Source organism: Nuphar pumila, chromosome 2 (assembly GCF_984573655.1).
Source record: "Nuphar pumila chromosome 2, dmNupPumi1.hap1.1, whole genome shotgun sequence".
Lineage (NCBI taxonomy): Eukaryota > Viridiplantae > Streptophyta > Magnoliopsida > Nymphaeales > Nymphaeaceae > Nuphar > Nuphar pumila.
Window position 1 is genome coordinate 112,113,328 of NC_143250.1, and position 23,911 is coordinate 112,137,238.

At 37.3% G+C, this 23,911-nt stretch overlaps 1 protein-coding gene across 6 annotated transcripts in view; it reads right to left on the reverse strand.

Moving 5' to 3' along the window:
- LOC149846761 (oxysterol-binding protein-related protein 1C-like) overlaps positions 1–20,979 on the reverse strand; it is a 45,476-nt gene extending 24,497 nt beyond the window's left edge. For 4 of the 6 annotated variants that reach the window (XR_016430314.1, XR_016430315.1, XM_089996546.1 and 1 more), the window contains exons 1-3: positions 20,018–20,979; positions 18,737–19,093; positions 16,048–16,147 (exon numbers count right to left, since the gene is read on the reverse strand). Coding sequence is in view for 4 of the 6 variants with exons in the window: in XM_089996546.1 (XP_089852672.1) it covers positions 16,048–16,147; positions 18,737–19,093; positions 20,018–20,602 (1,042 nt within the window). In the remaining 2 variants the exon portion in view is untranslated. Of the gene's footprint in view, positions 1–16,047; positions 16,180–18,736; positions 19,094–20,017 lie in introns of all 6 variants that reach the window. The other 2 variants (XM_089996545.1, XM_089996543.1) reach the window with 2 other exon arrangements.
- Positions 20,980–23,911: the final 2,932 nt, after the last annotated feature.

Genomic DNA, 23,911 nt, shown 5'->3' on the forward strand with positions numbered 1-23,911 from the left:
TGACTATCCTCATATTTTTTAGACTCCCTATGTAGTACACAACTTAAATCTGGCCCTAAAGAGTATATGTTTTATGTTCATGGATTAAAGATTTAGAAAGAAATGTCAAAAGCATTAGAAATTTTGTTGTTAACCACCATCGTGCTAATGCTATATTTAATAGGCATTCTGACTTGAAATTGTTGAAGGTCACTGAAACACATTTTGTGTCCATCATTGTGATGGTGAAGATGATTAAAAAAGTAAAAAATGCTTTGGTCAGCATGGTGGCTGATGAAAATTGGACATTCTGTGGTGCTGATGATGATGTCAAGGCTCAAGAAATTAAGAAATTCACTGTTGATGATGAGTTTTGGGACAAAGTAGCATACTTTCTTCAATTTACCCAACCTATTTGGGAAATGTTGAGAGAAGTTGATAAGGATGAGCCCATGCTTCACGGAGTTTATGAAATATGGGATAATATGATTGAAAAAATACAAGTTGTTGTTTTCATGAAGAAAAAATCATGCATTAAATGATTCAAAAATTTTTAACCATATTCATTCAATTTTATTCAGAAGATGGGATAAGAGTAACACCCCTTTGCATTCTATAACACATTCTCTCAATCCAAAATATTATGCAAAAAAGTGGCAAGCAAGTGGTATTGGTCGTGTTCCTCCAAATCTAGACCCAGAGCTATCAAGACATAGAAATATGTGTATGATAAGACTTTTTCCTAAAGCATATCTTCTAAATCAAGTCACATAAGAGTTTGGAAAATTTTCATCTTCGAGATTATATGGACCAACATTATTCGCGAGAGAGGAGGATAATATAGATCCTATCACATGGTGGTTAACATTTGGATCAAAAACACCTCTTCTCCAACGTCTTCCATTACGATTGCTATCACAGCCTGCTAGTTCATCTTGTTGTGAAAGAAATTGGAGCACATATTCTCAAATCCACAACGTGAAGAGAAACAAACTCACAAGCAAGCATGCAAAGGATTTAGTATATGTTCATTCAAATATTCAACTACTTTCACGAACTAATGATGAATATAGGTACTAATTTGCTCTCTTAGTTATTTGATTATTTATTTTTAATTTTTTTTATTTAAATATACTTTCATTGTATTTAACATTTTCAAATTGGGATTTATAACGCAGATAAGGAACATCCAAATTTTGAGATGTAAACCCAGAAGAGTGTGACTTTGAGGGAGACCATGATTTCAACATGACAAACATGGATTTATCTGAGCCCAGTCTTCCTTCTAATAATGCATTTGATGATGAAGAAGAAAATTATTAAGATCCATTACTTTTGGTATGTAATTTAGTTCTTTTTTGCTTTACTTATTTGATCGATATTTAGGTTGATTTATGTAATTGCTTTACTTATTTGATTGATATTTAGGTTGATATATTATATGCATGACGAATGATATTATGACAATGTTAATTGTTAAAACTTCAAATATATATACATATATATTTACATTTTTGCCCTGTCGCACCACCGCACCCTAGGTTTTTGAAAGTACCACACCCCCACACCTGCACCCGCACCCATGTAACTTGGATATGGATGATATGATCGTCACCAGAAGCGATAAACAGGGAGTTGAAATGATCAAAACACTTCTTAAATCTCACTTTGAAATGACTGATTTAGGCTTATTGAGATATTTTTTAGGCATTAAAGTTGCCTATTCTCCAAGAGGATATTTATTGTCTCAAATTAAATTTGCTTTTGATATTGTTTCTAGGTCTGGTATTACTGATGACAAAAGAGTAGACACTCGAGAAGTTGTAAATGTTAAAATGAGGATTGATGATGGAGAACTTCTTGCATATCCTACCCCTTACAGACAGCTTGTCGGGGCACTTTCCTATCTATCCATTACCAGATCAGATATAGCACATGTTGTTCACACAGCAAGTCAGTTTCAACACGCTCCCACCTCTGTTCATATGGGAGCAATCATGCGTATTATCAGATACATCCAGTCATCTCTTTCACGGGGACTTTTCTTGTCTTCCTCCTCCTCCCTTGATTTAATTGCATATACTGATGCTGATTGGGGAGGTGATCCCAATAACAGACACTCAACCACTGGTTTTTGTGTCTTCTTAGGTGAATCATTAATCTCGTGGAGGTACAAAAAGCAGTAGAAGGTCTCTCTATCATCCACCGAAGCTGAATACAGAGCCATTGCAACCACGACTATGGAAGTAGTTTGGCTCCGCCGTCTGCTCGCTGACATGGAAGCTGAAGCAACAAAAGCTTCACAAATGTGTTGTGACAACAAAAATGCGATCTACATTGCAATTAACATAATATTCCACGAATGCACCAAACACATCGAAATAGATTGTCACTACGTCAGAGAGGAATATCTACATGGGACAATTGATCTGCCATATATTACTTCAGAATATCAGCTAGCATATTTCTTTACAAAGCCTCTCGCTGCTCCTCGTTTTCACTTCCTCTTAGACAAACTTTCACTCATTATACCGTAAGTTTGAGGGGGGTGTTAAAATGTAAAACATATATATAATAATAATATTTATATTATTATTCTATATAGATTTTTCTGTATTTTTATTTTATTTTTCTGTATTAATTTTTGTATTTTTTAGTGTCTAGTTCTAATAGAACTAGACTAACCTTATCTAGTTAAGTTCCACTTGGAACTTAACTAGAAAGGTAACCATTGGAATGGTCCAACAATTACATTTCTAACCGTTGGACCATTCCAACGGCTACAAGGAGAGCTTCTTAAGAGCACTCCTCTTCTTCCCTTTTTCAAACTTGTATATATAGGGTGCAACCCCTCTTGTAAAATAGTTCCAATGCTTCTTAAGCATTTGATGTTTTTCATATCAATAAAAGAATATTTTATTTCTTTTGTTTTCCATTACACCCTTTTTTAAGGGTTATGCTTTAGTGTCTTTTTAGACACCTTCTCGTGCAGATCTAAGTTCGTGTTTGGAAGATCCTCATTTCATTTCAACCACCTTTAGTATTGTAAGGTATGAGAAACTTGAAAGGACCATGCGTCTTTCAAAGGAACATAAGCTTAGTGTCCTAAGCACTCAGCCCTCTCTCTCCATTTGAAGATAAGTCACTAAGCTATATATTTTAAGGTTCTTGCATTCTGGGACAGGTGGTGGTATTCCTAAGTGTAAGACTTCAAATATGCCTCTAAAGAAACACACAGGACCCCGACCCACAATCAGAACAGGAGGAACAGACTTCTGTTACGGCATGTGCAACTCTTGTAGTGTTAAGAATAAGCTCAGGTACTTGGTGAATCAGCCACCATCAAGTAGACCAATCATCACACCATGAGATTTCTATATTTTAGCAAACTCCTAAACAAATTCTGAATGTGTATGCATGATTGTCCTGTTTCTGAATCAATCACAGCAGACTGACCCATTATGTGTGTAAGTGGGATCATCTCTTGAAGCTAGTTTCTGTAGACCACCTCCTTAATGAATTAAGAACTCGTTAATATATTTTTGCAAACCCTTAAACAAACTCTGTGCATGGATGATGGTCCTGTTTCTGTCTAGACGAACTGTTAAATCAATCATAAAGAACAGACCCATTATGTGTGTAAGTGGGATCATCTCTTGAGGCTAGTTTCTGCGGACCTCCTTGCTTCAATTTAAGAATTTATGCATGCACGATTGTTGTCACGGGCTTACTTTTTTCAATAAGCCAGTGTGGCACGACGGTCCTTCCTTACCGCCGCAAGTCTTTCTATCGCTGTCACGGGCATAAAATGATTCGCAAACCCGCAACGCGCCAAGCTATCCAGCCTAACGGCCAAAGGCCGCATACCAACACCTTTTCATGTGCTGAATCATTTTCATTGGCCTTGCGCACCACCCCGTGCGCAGCTGCCTAGCGGAAGCTGATCAAGCACATTTTCAAAATGCGTATTCTATGTAGTCCATGCCGCACGACACTTTATCACTTCCGTCCCATACCCGTCCCCATACCAGTTATCACTTCCGGAAGAGACACAAACTTTGCCTTAGCCTTGCATGCCATAGAGCGTATTGCGACTCCATGCGCACGACACAGCAAAACCTCGCCACCGAAGGAACAAGACCTTGCGGCCCCAGTCTGAAGACCGATTGATGATTGAACACCATAGCGAAGAGCATCACTCAGACTCATTCGCCGGTGCCTAGGCATTCACTCGCCTAGCCCCGAGTCACCATATTCGGTTGGAACCACCTAAGGTCATTCCTGAGGGAATTAGCCCTAACTCACACGCACCTCGATGCGTCCAACCGCTACGCGTGGGACATCTCTTGCAAGCCGAGAGGTCCTTAACCAAATCTCCAAAAGCAACATCCTCTGATCTGCTGGCACTGCTTAACCAAACAACGCTCTACGTCTGTGCCACCACATAACGATGAACTAATGACGATACTGATGCCTATCGCATGCCATGCTACCACCGCACGTCACCGATCAAGCGAACACATGCGGCGCATTCCTGCACTCGATGCATTTTCCACTCAGTAGAGCTCCGCACTGCACATACCCTATACCGAAAGATCGGCCCAGGACAATTGCAATGTCAAAAGAAAAAAAAGTTAAATCATCAACAAGCAAAAGAGTTATTCAAAGATACTCCTTCAAAAAGCACTGGACAAAAATGCTATTTCAAGCTACCGAGGAAAGTAATACAAGTCAAACTACATGTTTTCCACGAGAATTTGGACCAAGTTGAAGGTCAGACAGCATTCCTTTGTTCTTTTGCTTCTCTAATCCAAACAGTCACCTTTGAACTCTGCTAGCGGATGAAACACAAAGATGAGCTTGTGGAACTTTGTCATAGGTACCTCACTGCCATATGCCACACCACATACTTCACCTTACCAGCACATAACTCCTTCAGGAGCACTTAGGGCTGGGAAATGAACCAAGCAGCTCGTGGCTCAGCTTGGTTCAGCTAGCCATGAACTCATTCGTATTCGGTTTGTGTAGCTGGAGATCTGAGTCACGAGCAACTTGTTAAACATAGACGAGTTGAGCACAAACAAATGGTGCTTGGCTCAGTGCTGCTCGTAAGAATGCAACATATAGAATTTAAGTGCAATATTTATCACAAAAGTCAGTTTTGTACAGCTGGTTATAATATATGGCATGCGAGAGAGACAGAGGTCTGAAGTTCAGATCCCATTGTTGACAACTTGAGTTAGCTCGAGATCTAGCTCAGCTCGTCTAATTACGAGCACAAGTTGAGCCCAAGCTGAGTTAAATGGTGAACGAGCCGAGTCCGAACAAGCTGGTCTCAGCTCGATCAGCTCATTCATCATAGACATTCTCTAGACACCTACTACAAAGATTGAAACATTTCTCCCAAGTCCTGAGATGATTAGCATGCATATGATATATATGCACCAAAAAAGTGGTACTTTTCTCTGTTTACCTTTTGTAAGTCCTAATTTTCACTGAACAAACTATTTGTCTAATTTTCACTGAGTGTAGCTGAGATGCGGATGCTTAGATGGATGTGTGGAAATACAATAAAAGATAAGATTCGGAACGAAGAGATACGTAAGGTAGGTGTTGCACCCATTGAAAATAAGATGCGAGAGAATCGTTTACGGTGGTTTGGACATATTCGGTGAAGGCCTAATGATGCTCCAGTTAGAAGGTTGGAGAAATGGGAAAATATATTAGTTAAAAGAGGTCGGGGTAGGCCTAGGAAGACTTGGATGGAGATGATAGGAAAGGATATGAATGCTTTGAACCTCACCGAGGACATGGCGTTGGATAGAAATGATTGGAGGAAAAGGATTCATGTGGAAGACCCAAAATGAATTTCTTTTTTGGTTCATATCGCTGACCCCAATTGTTTTGGGATGAAGGCGTAGTTGTTGTTATAAACTATTTGTTTAATTTTTATTTCAGAAGTGGCAAGAGTAAGCTTAGTGTAACCTTAAACAATTTCCTCAATATAATGCAGATTCATTCAGCAAATTCAGTGGCTTATGCCAGTCTGAGGCCCGTTAAGGACAATACAATTATTAGCAAAAAGAAAAAGAAAAGACAAAACCAGAAACTGCCTAGAGTTGAAGAAATCAATTAATTAATGACACTTGAGCTAATCAGGGTGTTTTACAGTTCTAATTGGCAATCCAAGGATAATAAAACAGCATTCAGTAAAGCAATGAATGGCACCATCAAGATGTTAAAATATATGTATGTATGTATATATATTCAGTATTAAACATTTTTGTAATGTGTAAAGGCCTATAGGGGCATTTTAGTCTTTTTACATGTAATACAAAATTGTAATTAGAAATAGTTTTAATTCACTTTTTATTTTTATTTTTTTATTTTTATTTTTCTTTTTGATAATAGAGCATGGGCTCTCTGGTCCGTTGGGAGCTCCTCACAAAAGTGACTATTGGGAACTCCCCAACAGTCACAAAAGTGAATATTGGGAGCTCCCAAATGGTCTCCTTTTTCTCTCTTGTATAAATAGGGGTGTTTCCCCTTTCTTCATTCTTCAATGCTTGAAGCTCAAGCATATGTTCAATAAAATCATATTTTTTATCTTTTTGTGTTGTCATTATTGGCGCTTGTAATGTCCCATGCACAATTGTGATTTTATTATTGTAAGCCCTTAAGAGGCATTTGTTTATATCTTTTGGCATACTTGATTACATGGTATCAAAGCCATAGTGCTCTTGGTCTTTTGGGAAAGTGGTCAATAAAGATCATGATTGTGGGAAAGCATTCAAAAGTGTTTGTGGATTCGTAGTGCTTGCTGTAATACCCGTAAAATTTGAGTGATTTTATACATATTGGGTCCGGGATCCGTTACCCGGATCCAAAAGGAAATATATATATAAATATGAGTATTAAAAATATATATGTAATATTAATATTTAATTAAAAAGTAATATAATAAAAGATTTGGGTAAACGGGGTTTGGATCCATATTGGAGCCAACCAGATCCAATTTATGGATCCATTACCTGAATTAAGGTGGATCCATGTGGATCTGGTACAGCGGCACCGCGGGTCGCAGGACCCGTACCCGGAGCCGGACCCGGACCCGACCACATCTTAAAAGATTTAAAAGACAAAGAATCGTGCCGGGGGCGCAATTCTTGCCCAATACAGGAAGAATGGGGAAGGGTTACAGAGAGGCTGCAACCCATTTTTTCTGCCATTCTCGGAGAAGGAGGGGACCTTCGCTCGATAAAGGGGAAAGAGGACCTCGCCCTTCGGCAGATCCCCTTTCACCTCTCATTGTTCTCTCGCCTCCCTCTCGGCTCTTCCCTCCCACCTCGCTGGAGCCCCTTCTCCTCACCGACGACGATCTTGCGCTTGCTTGCAGAAGCATCGACGCCGGAGGAAGCCGACCACCTGCAACTGCGGATGCCGACACCTCCAACTATTTTTCATCCGAAAAGAGGTAGGATCCTGTGCTTTTTTTTGTAGGTATCGACTGACATCGGTCTCTGATTGGGTTTGTCAAGGGAAGGGAACCGGGTTTCCGCATGTCTTAAGCATCGATGGGGGTTCTTGGCTGTCGGAAAACCCAAGCCTGTAAGTTGGGGGTTCCGGTAGCTGCGACATCTATTGGGGTTCGTGTACATATGGTTGTATCGGATCAATCAGGAATTGGGGGTTCCGATTTCTTGTAATCGGACAAGCCCAAAATTTGGGGGTTTCTGACTCTTGGTATCGGATGATCCCAGATTTGAGGAAAACTCGGCAGCCACGAAGAACGAATGTAGGTTTATTACGTTTGATCTTTAGGTTGTGTTGGGGATCGAGCGTGGTGTGTGTGTGGGGGGTTTTGACATTAAAAGAATGTAGATTTTCCTGTTTTCCCCATTTCTTGTAGTTATTTCGCAGGTCGAGCATGGGGCTCGGGGTCTTCCCGATGGGGTTCTTGGCTATTGGACTACTTTAGATCTGATAATTACTTTATTCTTTCAGAAATTTTGTTTTGTGTTTTCTTAGAATTCTTTCCGTCATATTGAAATGAATTCCATGATATGTTCGGTTTCACCTTGTTATCTAATCAGCTTTCTGTTTGTGAAAATATAATGGACTCACATTGGGAATGCTCATGTCCCGACATGGTTGGGGTATGCTTCCATGGTTACATTACCACGTATTCTTGAATGTATTGTTTGAGCTTTGGTTATCCATGCTGGTGTAAGGCTGTCACTAAAGTCAAGGTACTTTTGTTTTGATAGCCCAAGGGGGTTGTTACACTCTAACCACACATCCTTATATTGTTTTTTTTGGACAGCCGAATGTGTTTGTTTGAATTTTTGATAAACCAAGCATCTTTGGTTAATATATTGCGCTGCATATGATTGTGGCTGATTGATGGTTTACAGTTGTTTTAAGTCTAGGTTTAACTCAGGAAAATTAGATTCATGTTGATTAATATCCAAGATAACTATATGTCATCTTATTGACTATATCAAATCAGTTTCAAGGTTGAATTAATAATGGTTATTAAATTTGAATACACTGTTTTTTGTCAGAAAATGTATTAATTGAACGACTAGAATGCAATATGTTAGTTGTGTTGAGGAATGGGGTTGTTATATTGGTTTCACACATATGATGGAGTATATAGTGATATATGGATATGTGCTTTGCCTAAGAGGGCAATATATGAATGGGTTACCCGACACGGGTACTTGAGTTATCGGCTTGCGTGCTATGTTAATAAAAGTGATGAAAACCTAATTGTAATTATTGTGTGCTTGATTGGTTTAAACTTTAAAAGCACCGAAGCACTCTGAGTAAGATTAAGAAATCAATATGGGAAAAAATATATGGATGGTTTATACACCTTGGTAAAATGACTAAGGTTGGGATCTACTGTTGTGGCAGTAGAAGGAAGTTGGGAAATGTCCTGAACTTCGGAAAAATGATTAACTAATGAAACCAGTTTTTGAGGCTTACCTTGGAGAGGGTAGGTGGTATAAAACTTCAAGGACTTGTGTTGTGTTTCGAGCGTGAAGCGGCTCGTTGGTCCCCGTCCTCGAGTTAGGGACCAGGACTACCTATGTGTCCTAGGTGGTAGTTCAACATCTTCTGCAGAAGTTAGGGATGCATCCTGTTTTGAGTTGAGCCCTTGGGAGATTCTCCCGGCTATTAGTCGCTCCCTTGGGGATTCAGTCTCAGTTAAAATGTTCAGGTTAATAAAATACTCTTGAATAATATACCCCCGAACGTCCTCTTCTGAGATGGTCACCTGTGCTCGTGCGTACCCGCGGGGTAAGATAATTTAAACACAATTTAGTGAAATTAGGTATCACAGTGAGTGGAAATATTGGAGGTATTGTGTTTATATTTTTTAACATGCTTTATATTCTGAGCTAGTGACGATATAAAATTGGGAAATGTGTAGATATGAAGTAGTTGAAGAATTATCTGAGAGTTGTACATGTTATTGTTATGACTGTTGCAATACACATTCACTTGCTTATTAATAGTGCACACGATGCTTTACTTGCTCAGTTATGGTTGTTGTATAACTGTTTACATACTCATGTATATGAATGTTGGCTTCGTTTGCATAAACTGCTTACTTGTTTAGATATATGTTGAGATTCACCTTTGACACCCACATCACATGCTAGATTCATGACATACCTGCATTAAGAGTTACAGTTTTCCTACTTAAACGTGGTAGTCTAATTTCTATAATTTTTACCATTTTCAGGTAAACAATTAGACTTATGAGCGGTTGCGGGACGAGACATTGGATCGAGATTGTTGATTTACTGTTTCATTGATTCCTTGGGTTTATGGTAAGTTAAATGTTCATATCATAATGAAATGAAATACCTGTGTGAGTTTTCTCTCATATGTAATGTTCCGAAATGCTTAACCTTATATTGGTTATTCTTTCCGCTGTTGTAAAAAAAAAATCACATCGAATTGGGTTAAAAATTTCGAGGCGTTACACTTGCGATAACTCAAAGTGGAGGGTTTCTTTCGTGTTCTTCCACGTTCCCTGTTCCCTCTTCTATCAAGTCAATATGGAGCATGAACAAAAAAATGATCTCTCCTTCAAACTAAATGGTTCCAACTAAATGACGTGGGCATCCGCAATGGAAAATAATCTCAAAGGAAAGAAATTTTGGGGATATGTAATGTGCACTATCCTGGAGCCTCAACTCAAGCTCATCAAGTTGGAAGGAAATCACGAGAAAGCCTTAGAAGGAGATGCTTGAATTAAAGTTATTTAAGATCATCAATCCAAGGTAGAAGATTGAGAAAGTTTGCATGGTTTATGAACAATGTTGAGCTCATAATATATGTTAATATTGCTAAATTACGTAAAACCAATGAGGCATGGTTATTTACGAAGTGTGTGTATACCCAAAAAGACCTTACAAGGCAATTTTCTTAAAAAAAAAAATATGAACCAAATATCTGCGATATTTTAGTACACTAGGACCTCTATGGGATGAGTTGTCTCATTGAATCCAAGTGGGTTGCTAGTAAAGATGTGGAGCTAAGAAGAAAACAAATGAAAAAAAACACTTTTTTCAATTTTTACATGGGCTTAAGCTCGAATTTGAATAAATTAAATCTTCTCTCCTCCATAGATCTAAACCACTTCCTTTGAAAGATGCGATTGCCGAAATATGCTAAGAAAAAATTCGTCTTGGTATGATTAAGAGAGAGGATGAAGTGTTGGCAGTTTCTAAACCCGACAACCATATGAAATCTTACAGGCCTCCACACTTTGGGAGGCAAAATAATTATAGTAAAAATAATAACTAAAGTAATAGCTATAAGAAAGCTATTTGTCATCATTGCCATGAACCGGGACACCTAAGACCCAATTATCTCAAGCTCAATGATACCTCCAAGAATAAGGTGACTTCCGTTGAAGAATCCACACCAAAGCGGGAAGAATCGATTAAAGGAGAAGATTATTTTTCACTTGCTCAAGTATCAGAGGCACTTCAACAATTACTCAAATCTTCATCAACTTCGGGGGGACGCGATAGCCTCATCCTCTCCTCCAGGTATGTGTTCTTGGATCCTTGATTCAGGGGCTTCCTTTCATATGACACCTCATGTGAATGGTCTATCTGATTTATACACTAACTCAAAAACTTTTCATGTTTTTCCTGCCGATGGAACATCTTTGCAACTTCAAAGTATTGAAACTTTACATTCTTCTCAAAACTTGTGTTCCAAAAGTTAGGGTTGTTCCCAAATTGAGTTTAAATCTTTTTTCGTTTCCCAAATTTTTTATCATGGATATGAAATCTCCTTATTTAAGGGTTGCACATTGCAGGATCTCCGATTCGGGAAGCACATTGGGCAAGGCCATAGGAGGGGAGATCTCTACTTCATGAACTCTCTAAATCTCCCTTCAAGATCTTTTTGTAATTATGTCCAAGATAAAGATATTGAAACTTTGCATAAAAGACTTGAACATCCAAGATATTCAAAGATGTATCTTTTCCGTTTTGAATTTTTTTTTGTAATAAAAAAGATTTAATTTGCAAAGATTGTACCTTTGAAAAGATGAAATCCATCTCATTTCCTAATAGAACTTTTATCTCTAAAAGACCTTTTGAATTAGTGTATTCTGATGTTTGGGGACCTCCTTCGGTCATATCAAAAGGAGGTTATTCATATTATGTTATATTTATTGATATGCATTCAGATATTTGGGGACCTCCTCCGGTCATATCAAAAGGAGGTTATTCATATTATGTTATATTTATTGATGATTTCACCAGATATGTGTGGATCTACTTCTTTAATTTTAAATCCGATGTTTTCTCTTTCTTTGAAAATTTTCATATGATTGTTAAAAATCAATTTCAAAGCAACATTTCCATCCTTAGATACAACTTGGTTGGTGAATACTTATCAAATGAATTTTAAAATTATTTAAAACAAAATGGTATTTGTCATAAAAAATCGTGTCCTAAAACTCCTCAACAAAATAGACTAGACGAAAGAAAACATAGGCATATTATAGAAACCACTAGGACACTACTTATCTCTAAAGATATTCCAAAAAGTTTTTAGGCTGAGGCCACTCTAACATCAACCTATTTGATAAATAAAATGCCCTTATCATCCTTACAAAATGTATTTCCATATGAAAAATTATTTGAAAGAACACTTGATTTCACTTTGTGTGTTTTTTGTTGTAAGTGTTTTGTTCTCTTACATACTATGTCACATAGGTGCGGGTGTGGGTGCGGATATAGGTGCGGGTATGGGTGCGGATGCAGCGATGCGACACTTTAAAAAAACTTGGGTCTGGGGTGTGGGGAGGGTATATATATAATTTTTAATAGTTTTAAGTTGACACTATGTGTATGTGTGTGCATGTATATATATATATATATATATATATATATATATAATATAGATAAAAATGGACTTGATTAAGGTTAACTGAATCTACTTTTGGATAGAAATGGACATCAGTGTTGTTGACTTCACCTAACACAAAGGAAGTTGTGTCCAAGTGTCGCACCCAACTGGGTGCGGGTGCGGTGCCCTGTTAGAAGAGTCTGTGTGACATAGCTTACATACAAGAGATAAATTGTCTCCAAAAACCATTGAATGTATCTTCATGGGTTATGGAGAAAACCAAAAAGGTTATAGATGTTTTGGCTTTAAAAATAACAAACTGTATGTTTCTAAGGATATAACTTGTTTTAGAAAAGGAAAATGAACTTAAGAAAATTAAGAAGAAAGAGAAAGTAGATTATACTTTTCTATTTGATCTCTTACCACAAGAAAAGTTAACTTATGATGTTTCCTTGAATGATAATGGTGACAATACTTTGAATCAAGGTTGTAAGTAGCGTATCGTTATTCGTATCAGTCGGACCAATAGTAACACCGTATCGTATCGTAAACGTATCATAAATTTTTTTAAAAAAATTCAAAAAAACTCAGAAAAAATAAAAAAATAGTAAAAATTCAAAAAAATCATAGCACATCAAATAATGATTTGTATTTTTAGGAGACTCTTTAATTTAGTGGAGATACAATAAGCAACAAAAAATTTCTTTGTCATCAACAGAAGGTGAATATCATGCGATGACTACGACAACTATGGAGCTTGTATGGCTAAGAAATCTTCTCAGAGACATGGGAGCAATAATCTCAAAACCTTTGAAGGTGTGTTGCAATAATAAGAGTGTAATTTATATTGTGAGCAACCACACCTTCTATGAGCGAACCTTAGTTGTCAAAGGCGGCACTTAGGCGGCCTAAGTGCAACCCCACCGCCTGGGCGATACAGTTTGGGCGGTAGGGCCCTACTTTTCCACCTAGACGGGGACTGCTTAGGTCAGTTTTGTTTAAGTCGCTGACATTAGTCAATGACTATAAAAGGGGGAAAAGGGGGGGCCCCTTTTCCCCCTTTTATTTGTGTGCTCCCCTCTATCTCTTGCAAGGGCACGAAGAAGAAGAACCTACAGGTATGCGTACCTCTCTCTCTGGCTCGGGCTCACGCTCTCTGGCTCTCACTCGGTCTCGGGCTCTCTCTTCCTTTCTTGATTCAATGCAAGGAAGAAAAGTGATTCATTTAATTTTTGCCTGCCCCTGCAATCTTACATGATCCAAGAAATTGTTTGACACGATTTTTCCTAATCTAGGTGGTGATATATAATTTCTGAAACATTGAATATGTGCTTATTAATACGTGAAATAATGTGCATATTTTTGTACATTGTTCTACTTTTGAAGTCAATTGAAATCTCCTACTGAGTTTAGATCAGTCACATATATCGGCAATATTTTAAAAATATTATGATATCGATATTTGTGACTATGGTTTAAATCTTCTTGCTCTAATGTGTATCATACTATGTAATTTTTGGCTTCTTTTGATTTCTCTTCTTGTTGTTTAACTTTTAGTGCATGCATTTAAAACTAATAACATATGTTGTTCTGATGCACCGTCCTGATATGGTCTTGCAATTCTTCCATGTTTTTTATTATCTTTGCTTGAGTAAGTTAAAAGAAACAATAATAAATTTATTGTTTGACACATCTTCACATTCATCAAGCATTGACCATCTGTCTTAAGGATTTTGAGTAAGCTTCTTGGTCTAATGTGTTCTCTTCAAATATTATATTATCACCATTAAGGTCATACTATGTTATTCTTAGGCTTCTTTTGATTTCTCGCTCGGTCTCGGGCTCAGACTATGAAATTGATTCTTATTTATTTGTTTTTGTAAATTTTTTTATAAAAGGCCAAAAGTATGTTTAGACTATTACTTAGTATATAATATATTATATATTTATATATATGTAATATGTGACAATGTATGTTTTTGTGAAAAGCTGAATTCATATTACAAATTTATATATATATATATATATATATGTAATATGTTAATTGTTAATTTATCTTCTTACTAGTCTTAAAGAATATGATGAGAGAAAGGCACAAGTACATGTAGCATTTGTGGGACAAAAATTGTCAGAGGTGGTCCCTGATTTAGAAGATGAAGATGACCCACCATCATCATCTCAAGCCACTAAACGATGCAATAAACGAGAAAATCATTGAAATGAAGTTTGCTATTGAAGAATGAAGATGACTTTTATATATAGACATATGTTTTTGAACTCTATGTTTAGTTAAATGTATTGTGTTGTTAAATGTTAAATGTTTTGTGTTGGACAATGTATTGAGCATGTTATTTAATATAATTGTCTTATAGTGTTTGATGACATATTTTGTTTTGTCTATTGTTTATTGATTTTATGTTGTATACATGTTTATTATTAATTTTAGTAGTTTTTTTTACATATTTGCATGGTTTTTTTATTTTTTTTATTTGGGGTACCGCCTAGGCCTCGCCTAGGCTTTTAAGGGTGTTCACCTCCTAGGCTCCGCCTATCGCCTATGACAACTAAGGAGCGAACCAAACACATTGAGATGGATTGTCATTATACACGTGATGAGTATTTGAGATGAACCATTGAGTTGCCGTATGTTACATCACAATATCAACTGGTTGATTTTTTCACCAAAACTCTTCTTGCACCTTGGTTTATCTTTCTCCTTAACAAACTTTCGGTTTGAAGAGGGGTGTTAAAATATATGTGTATGTATATATACTTATGTGTATATATATTCAGTATTAAACATTTTTGTAATATGTAAAGCCTTATATGGGCATTTTAGTCTTTTTACATGTAATACAAAATTGTAATTAGGAATAGTTTTAATTTCTTTTTTTTTTATATATATTTTTTTCTTTTTGATAATAGAGCATGGGATCTATGCTCATTTGACCATAGAGCCATTGGGAGATCTCAAGTGATCTCCTTTTTCCCTCTTGCATATAAATAGGGGTGTTTCCCCTTTCTTCATTCTTCAATGATTGAAGCTCAAGCATATGTCCAATAAAATCATATTTTTTTATCTTTTTGTGTTGCCATTATTGGCTCTTGTATTGTCCCATCGTGGACTTGTGCTTGTGCACTTTGTGATTGTGTTGTTGTAAGCCCTTAAGAGGCATTTGTTTATATTTTCCGCATACTTGATTACACAAGACAAGAGACACAAGATCCCAATATCAGGAAGAAACAATGCATGTCACAAGTTCATTCTGCATACAGGCAACCAAGGACATAAACTAAATAAAACATACATTTTACTTCAGTTATATCATAGATCCATGACCCACCAGAACACTTTGACAGATAAATAATTCTACTAATTCATAAAATACAAATCAAAAAGTAAAAATCACTATGCCTGTCTGCTGAAAGCACTCTCTTTGTAATAGTCAAACTATGCAGATCCCTTTCAAGAAAAATAAAATAAAATATATCAATAAAAAATCAAAACTACCATAGACGTATGTAAGTAGCAAATCAATGACTATCCAAGTCTTTTTCACTCCCAATATGCAAATAAAATTTTAGAATACAGATTTTGCTTCCAATGAGAGCTTGTTGTAGGATGACAGAGCAGACAAGACAAATATTCAAAGTATTAGAGATTCTCTCATAAGAACATACCACTATATTTGTCATTTCTAGGTATAAGAGATGCTTCATGCTCCAACAACTGTCTTTGGCTCTCATCCACAAGTGTATTTTCCAAATCAACTTTTTCTGTCTACAGGACATAATTCCATTTCTTAGACAAATCTGTGGCACTACCAAAGTTAGCAAATGGAAAAAGAAATCAATATAAGACCAGATTGGTAAATATAAAAGTTTACTGCCAAACAAGATTTTGTGCTAACACACAGGATACAAAACATGAGAACTGTGCAAACAATGCTGCTCAATAAGCAGAATATGGTAATTTATGGACAAATATTGGAGTGAATAGAATAAGTTGCAAATCTGAAGTTTTGCAAGTTAATTCTTTCTAGTTTTACCATGGGCTGACTGCTTGACCCTCTCTATTTCGCACTTGCTTTGCATTTTCTTCTTTAGTTTGCTGAAAAAAAAATTGAAGTATGTTCTACATCTAAAATCAGCCATAGTCAGTGACAACCAAGATCCCAAAATTTCCAAGAAGTTCATAATTGCCACACTTGAGAAAACAAGTAATTCTTATATACATATACACATTTCAAATTTGTCAAAATTGTTAACAACATAATTTGATTATTTTGAAGTACTGTTGTAAGAACGGGACTTAGCCGAGTACACACAGAAAAATAAATGAATAAAAGATTCGATACAAAATACTTAATATCATCTTCTGGGATGATTCATCTCATCACTTTTCCCTGAAGTATCCAACGATCTTGTACTTCTCATTTGATCTTGTTGGCACTGACTGACTTCCACTTCATGCATCTCCCTGTGCAGTGACTGGTTCCCGCATGAAGAACTGTCCCTATTCCCAGGGTTGTCTTAAATTTTAAGCATCCCATACGTCTTCAATTTGGGAGTTAGTCATGACTTCCGCCTGTGTATGACCTCCACATTCCTTTCCTGCTCTATCAAGTTTGGTTGAGTAGCAATCGATTCATGTGTCAACATTAGGACCAATATGTGCCATCAGAAACAAGTAGCATGTAAAATAAGGTACCTAAACCTAAAACTTGGCATTTTATTCCAGTATAAACAGAGGAGTGCGATTTTGTTTCTTAAATTAAACCTAGTTTGACAGCATAACAACAGATCCATGTCAATAGAATCCAAGAGCATATGTGGAGACTTTGAGCTGGGCTCTACTGGAGTTGCATTTCATATGCAATTTGATTCTCAAACTCAGTTACTGGATGGATGGCTTTTCATACAGAGTCCATGTTCATGAACTCCAATCCACTTCAGCAAGAGATTAAGATCTAGAATTTTGGGTAGCATATTCCAGATATTGAATCAGTCCAAAGTTCCAAACACTGGATTGTCAGTTCCAAATTCCAACTATGAGATTCAAAGTCCCACCAATCCAAACATTCTCCAATATGAACAGGTTAATGTTATGCAATATTAGATTTGTCTCTGTTAGTATCATAGTCACAAATAACGGTATCGGCTATATCTCAGCCAGGCTATTTCTCGCGATATTATCGGTTTGGTGATAAATCTTGGGAAAATATCGGGAAAATCTCAGGACTTAAAAAATTAAAAAATAACAAAAATAAGTAAGAAAATTTCATGTTTAGACAAAAAAGTAATAAATAATAAAAGAAATAAGTAAAATAAGAAAAACATATTTAAAATGTAAAAAATAAATAAAAAGTAAACCAAATTGATAATGTCATGATATTATCGCAATAATATCATGATATATACAAATTTCTGATATTTTGAAAATATCACGATATTTTACCTTTTATATCGTTTTTCCATCATATCGCGATATTTTCAAAATATTGCCGATATCTGTGACTATGGTTTGTATCATATAGGGGAAAGACACCCCCCTCTCCCCCACCCCCCAACCCCCCCCCCCCAAAAAAAAAACAAAAACAAATAAAGCATGCATTGCTTTAACAAATTGATGTCCACTGGTTCCTCCATGAAAGTATTAATTTTAATTACAAATTTACAAGCAGAAGATAGTACATTCTTCTCACCAGAAAGACAGGCAGGCTACATTTTTTTAATTGACTGCAATAAAACTTTTTCCTGGTTTGCTGTTTTCCAAAAAAGTGTCCTACATTACCTCACTCAAACCAATACAGGATCAGGTACTCTGCATGTTTTCTTGCAGCAGTTACCAACTTACCGCAAACAAAATTTATAATTTCACATCCTTTTGACTGATAATAAATGCCTGAATCCACTTACCAGAGTCACCTTTGGCACGTATGTGATAAACAGGACTAACTCAAGAAAATTTTAGCTGGAAGTCCTAAATTATCATAACAAACACTAGTTCACTCATGGAGAGAACAGACTGCTCACTAGGTAGTTCATTGGCAACCTCCAGCCTTATTTGCTGCAATTTCCATCAATACCTTCACATGCATATGCTTTATGGTGTGGTATTAACAAAACAATTCCAGCTATGACTAACCAAGAAGCATCACACGGAAATTCCAACAAAATGAACAGTATTTTCTAGATTTTTAAACAGTATGGAAATACTGTAGGGTGCAAGAACAGACATATTTCAACTCTTAGATGGATAATTTGTTTCCAGAAATAAAATCATAAGAACATGATCAACACAATACAACAAAATATAATCAGGTAAAACTTAAAAAACAGATCACTTTGTGAAACAGCAAAATCACACCTCTAGCTGTCGCAGAGTATCGAGGAGGAGAGACTGCTTTTGTTTTAGAAGAATCAGCTGATTTTGCAAAGCTGAAAACTCGGTCCTCATAATTTGTTCACAGTCCAGGATAGCAGAGTCATTGATCCCTTCTTCCAGCAATCGCTCCCTGAGCTTCTCCGTGGAAACTGCAGTCACATCTACGGGTGCCATAAGTTCACTGTTTGATATACGAGGAAACATCTCCTTCACAGCCTGCAAAGCCTCCACCCAGGCCGACCGATCTTCTCGTGTCTCAGCCCTCAAGTGCAGCCTCTTGGTTCCAGTAAATATTGAGAATCTCTTGTCATCTGATCTGCTCTCTCTGATGGAAGAGACCTAAAGAACACCCATCAGGATCAGAGAAGAAATAAAACATTAGAACAAAGAGGAAACCAAAAAGACGTTTGTGGCATCACTGGTAATTGCATACCGGAGTAACCAAAGAACTTAAAGACCATTACATCCAATCAGGTAAAAGAAAAGAGAAGACAATAGATCATCGCAATCTCTAAATTTCAGAAATTGAATGAAGTGCCAAATATTTAGTTGAATCACGTTGGTCTTGACTAATTTAACGCACCCTCTGCTCCAAAAAAAACCAGAAAGCGAAAAGCTGGACTTAGTAATCAAAACTAAGATCCAGGCCTGAAAATTAGCAACTAAAAGACAAGAAAATGAAGAGAAATACCCCTTCGTTTTTAATTCGTTCTATTCTTTTCTGGTTTAAATTTTTAATGCCTATACTTTTGAACGAACAAGATGACAACATCAAACGCCCCTTTTCTCCAGCCAACCCTACAAGAAGTTTTGAAAAACAAAAAGAAACAAATCCAGTGAAATCAAACCAGGAAGATCCTCGTTTTTCTTTTTTTAATCATTTCTGGTTTGAAAATTTTTAATGCCTTTGAATTGAACTTGCAAGTTAACAGCATCAATCATGCCCTCCTCCCTCGGGTCAACGCAACAAGAAGTCTTTTTTTGAAATACAAATTCCAGTGAAACGAAGAACCATTTAGCTAGCTGAATCATATGGAGTTCTTCCCGTCATTCCAGAGGCTTTGTCTCCAACTTGACGCTTTCCCCAAATGCGGGTGAGATAAAACCAAAGACCCCAACGCACATTTTACAAAACAACAATATCAATAACAACATGATCACCAGCAGCGGCACTAGGAAAAACACGGGAGATCTCAGAGACTCCGATTTATCCCATCATAACCAAAACACGAAATAAAAAAGAAAAGATTACGAAGACCGTGCCTTGAGATGAACTTCTCCAAAAGGTTTTCTCTGCGATTGCCAATCCGCGCTCTGGCTATGATTGTTCTGAGGATGATGATGGTTGTTTCGATGCCTGTGTTTAGATATCCACCGGTGCGATTCCTCCCCGATCACCTTGGACCCTTTTTCCGTCTCCTGATTCACCGCGATCTTGTGATGACCATGAATCTTGTAATACGAGAGCACTCCGTCCTGGAGAACGAACCACCGAGGCCTCCACCCCTTCCCGTAATTCACCCACTTGTGGAGGATCCCGGAGATCCCATTCCCGACGATGTTCTTGAGCTTCACCTCGCGGAGATCGGAATTCTCGTGGACCGACCCCCTCAGCGAGAAATCAGCCAGCCAGAGCCGGCCATGATCGCCCGCTGAAGAGAGATGGAACCCGTTACCGACATCCCCCGGTCCGGCGGCCGACGAGATCGAGACCGAACGCAGGGACGCCTCCCTGCTCATCGCACCCCGCTCCCCTCCGCCTTCCATTCTCACAGGCATCTCGACGGGATCCGTCGCCGGATTCCGCTCACCGTTAAGAGTGGACGCCACGCAGCAAAACGGATGCATTCATCCACCGCCGAATCCAGTTCCGGCACCTAACCGGCCGGACACCGCCGATCGCAACCGTCCAATTCTCCTCCACACGATAAAAAAGATAGACAGCGATGATTTGCAAGGAAGGACGATTCCGGGAGCCCGAAGATCGCCGGAAACCGCAGCCGCCCCCGTAATTGTCGGAAACTGGCCGGAGATTTCGAGACCCGTGCGGCGATCGCGCGACGGAGAGAGGTACCGAGGAGGCGCTTATATATACATCGCCAAGGAGGGAGGCGATTCCCTTGTGGGCAGAGAGACCGCCACGATACGGAAGCGAGGGGGGGGACTCGCCGGAGCGTTGGAAATTCCGTCCGACAACTTGCCGGGAAGCGGCTTTGAGAGGCGGTTTCGCAAGAGAATTTAGAGGGTTTTCTTTCTTTCTTTGGAGTCCGACAGGAAGAGGCCTCTGGCGTGGCGCCTGCCCTCGTTCCCCTGATGACAGATGGACCTCTCATGTTTTGCCACGTGTCCAATCCAGATCGGCTCGGCTACACGGCTTGGCTTAGCCGCTGTATCCTCGTTTTGAAATTTCTTGCGAGACATTTCAGTTTTTCCTTCTTTTTCGGCGAAATGAAAGGGGTTGTGAGCTTTGTACCAGTGAAATGACGAGATTGCCCCACACGGAGTCAGGTACCGAAATCTTTCTTTTCCGAATTCCAAATTTTCCTAGCATTTTCTCATTTCCAAACGTGTCCAGTCGGATGGAAAAAAAGATAAACCAAGTCTGCATTTGATTAGCTGGGCGGATATATTTTATATATGTAATTGGGTTGGATTATCTGCCAAATCCAAATCTGACTTGAATTTGGATTTAGATTTGAATGCAAATCTTCATAATAAATCCAAACCTGTATCCGATTATTATTCAATTGGGATTTTGATTGCTTTACTGAAGCCAACTAATTAGATTTGGATTACTTAGATGTCTGACCCAAACCCAAACCCAAACCCAAACCCAAACCCAAACCCAAACCCAATCCCTTGACATTCCTGTCGAATACAGGGTGTGAATAGTGAGAGATTAACCGGCTATCTGATTGAAATCTGACATTATTTATGGATAGAGATCCTAAAAGTGAGACCCAAATGTGCATTTGGATTGGATTCTGATTTACTTAATTGGATTATTTTAAAGATCTGTACTGTATTCAAATCGATATTTTAGACAGGACATATGTCTAGGTTTGTGTCAAATTGGATCCTTGGAGTTTTTAACGTGTAGAAAGCTTGTTTTAGACTTTTTTTTGCTGTTGGTATCCATCCTTACTTCACTGGATATCATTCGGACCCAAACTCTGGTTCATCACGTGCATTTCGGGTTCAGATAGAATTTAGTATGATCCAACACGTATCCAATGAGCAGTTTAACCATTGAAGTTGGTGGAAATGGAATGGAATTAGATTCCACTGCCAACTAATTCCATGAACACAATCGCCTTTGGATTAATAAAATTGGGCTCATTGGAATCATATTCTGCTAGGTCACATAAACACCGTTAAAAGGACATGAGACGGTATATTTTGCTTTATTTGATTCCTAAATCTTAAATTTTTGTCACATTCACAACTCTTTTTCAAAGAAAAAAAATGTTATATGCTTATATACATGAAGTTCTTTGTATATTTTTATAAAAATGAGTAGGTACTAGGTACTGTTTTAACTAGGCATTCTCTCTCTATCTCAAGACAGTTTTGCCATTTTAAAAATACAATAAACCATTATAATTTTTAATTGAGATTGCTGATGGGTAAATCTCAATAGCTCCCTATCTCGCTTTTTGGCATGCTATCTTTAGGTTTTTTAATAATATTATTTTTAGTTTTGAGAGTTTTGATTTTAATGAAATGCATTTCTGTTTCCCTACTCGTTGTCTTGTAAAAAAAAGAACGCGTCAGGTTACTGGTAGACTATTTCTATATTGAATCCGTAGCTAAATTGTTATCCAGTTCTAAATCCAGATCCGAATATAACAAACCATATGGTATGAAACAAACTTGCATTCAACCAATGGTCATATCCAAAAATTCAAGTGGGATTTCGTTTGGGCCCAGTTCAGAACCCTAACCCACTTGAACCCTTACCCAATGAGCCATCTATGCAATAATATTTTCAATGAATATGAGAAAGGTTCATGGCTCCAATAAAAGGTAGCCACAGCCGACCTACAAGTGCTTTCAATTTGACAAATCAACAAGTGGACTGTTATTAAGGGGAAATAAATTTTATTGGGTGAAGATTGGTAGGTAAATTTATTTAAGAAACAATAACTTAATTAAGCTTAACAGGACCAAATTTGACCAATCATAAATAAAGATATAAAACTTAATCGAGTGAAAAGAGTGTCGGTAACTTCATTAATCATAAATAGGAAATAAATTTTAATTTGACCAATCATGATATTGTTACAGAGTAAGGGAAGGGAGTCAATGATCATATCCTATATATGACACCATTAAGATGGACCCTCCAACATTTGGCAATGTAGAAGTTCTTGGTATTGTTGATCAAATATATACTGTGAGCATCAGCTAATACTAAGCTGTCACTACAAGAAAACAGGTCATTATCGATGAACGATAAATTATCATCATCAATAATAATTTAATCTTAACGGCATACAATTTTTATTGTAGGCTATGCTAGTTTTAAAATAATTAACAAAAAAACAAAAATTGGATATAGCCAACGATAAAAATCATCAGCTATATTGCTTATACTGACGATAATTAATTGTCGGCTATGTTAGTTTCAAAATAAAATAAAATTTTGATATAGCCGACTTTAAAAATCACCGGCTATATTTCTTATACTGACGATAAATTATTATCGGCTTAAAATCATATAGCTGACCAATATTTTATCGTTGGCTTTAAACTAACATAGCCATCCATAAATTACAAATAATCAACATATCCCTCACGATTTTTACACATATAGTACTAAAATCATGACAATCCTTATGAAAATCCCTTGCGAATTTCGTCAAGAGTTTCGCGTTGGTAGTTGCAAAAGTGTACTTTTAATGTGAGAATCATGAAAAAATTATAAAATTGATGGACTTTTGCATGCAGTCGACTTTAAGAGATGTGAAATTTCGTTTTATCATTTTAGCATCCGAATTTAGCTATATACGGAATTGTGCATCGCTATAAGTCGACAACATGCAAAAATCTTGATGGATTTTGCAAAAAATGTTTTAAGAAAGGAAATAATGCACTTAATGAATTTTGCATCAACTCATGCGACATTTAGCAATTTCCACAAACATTCATTGTTAA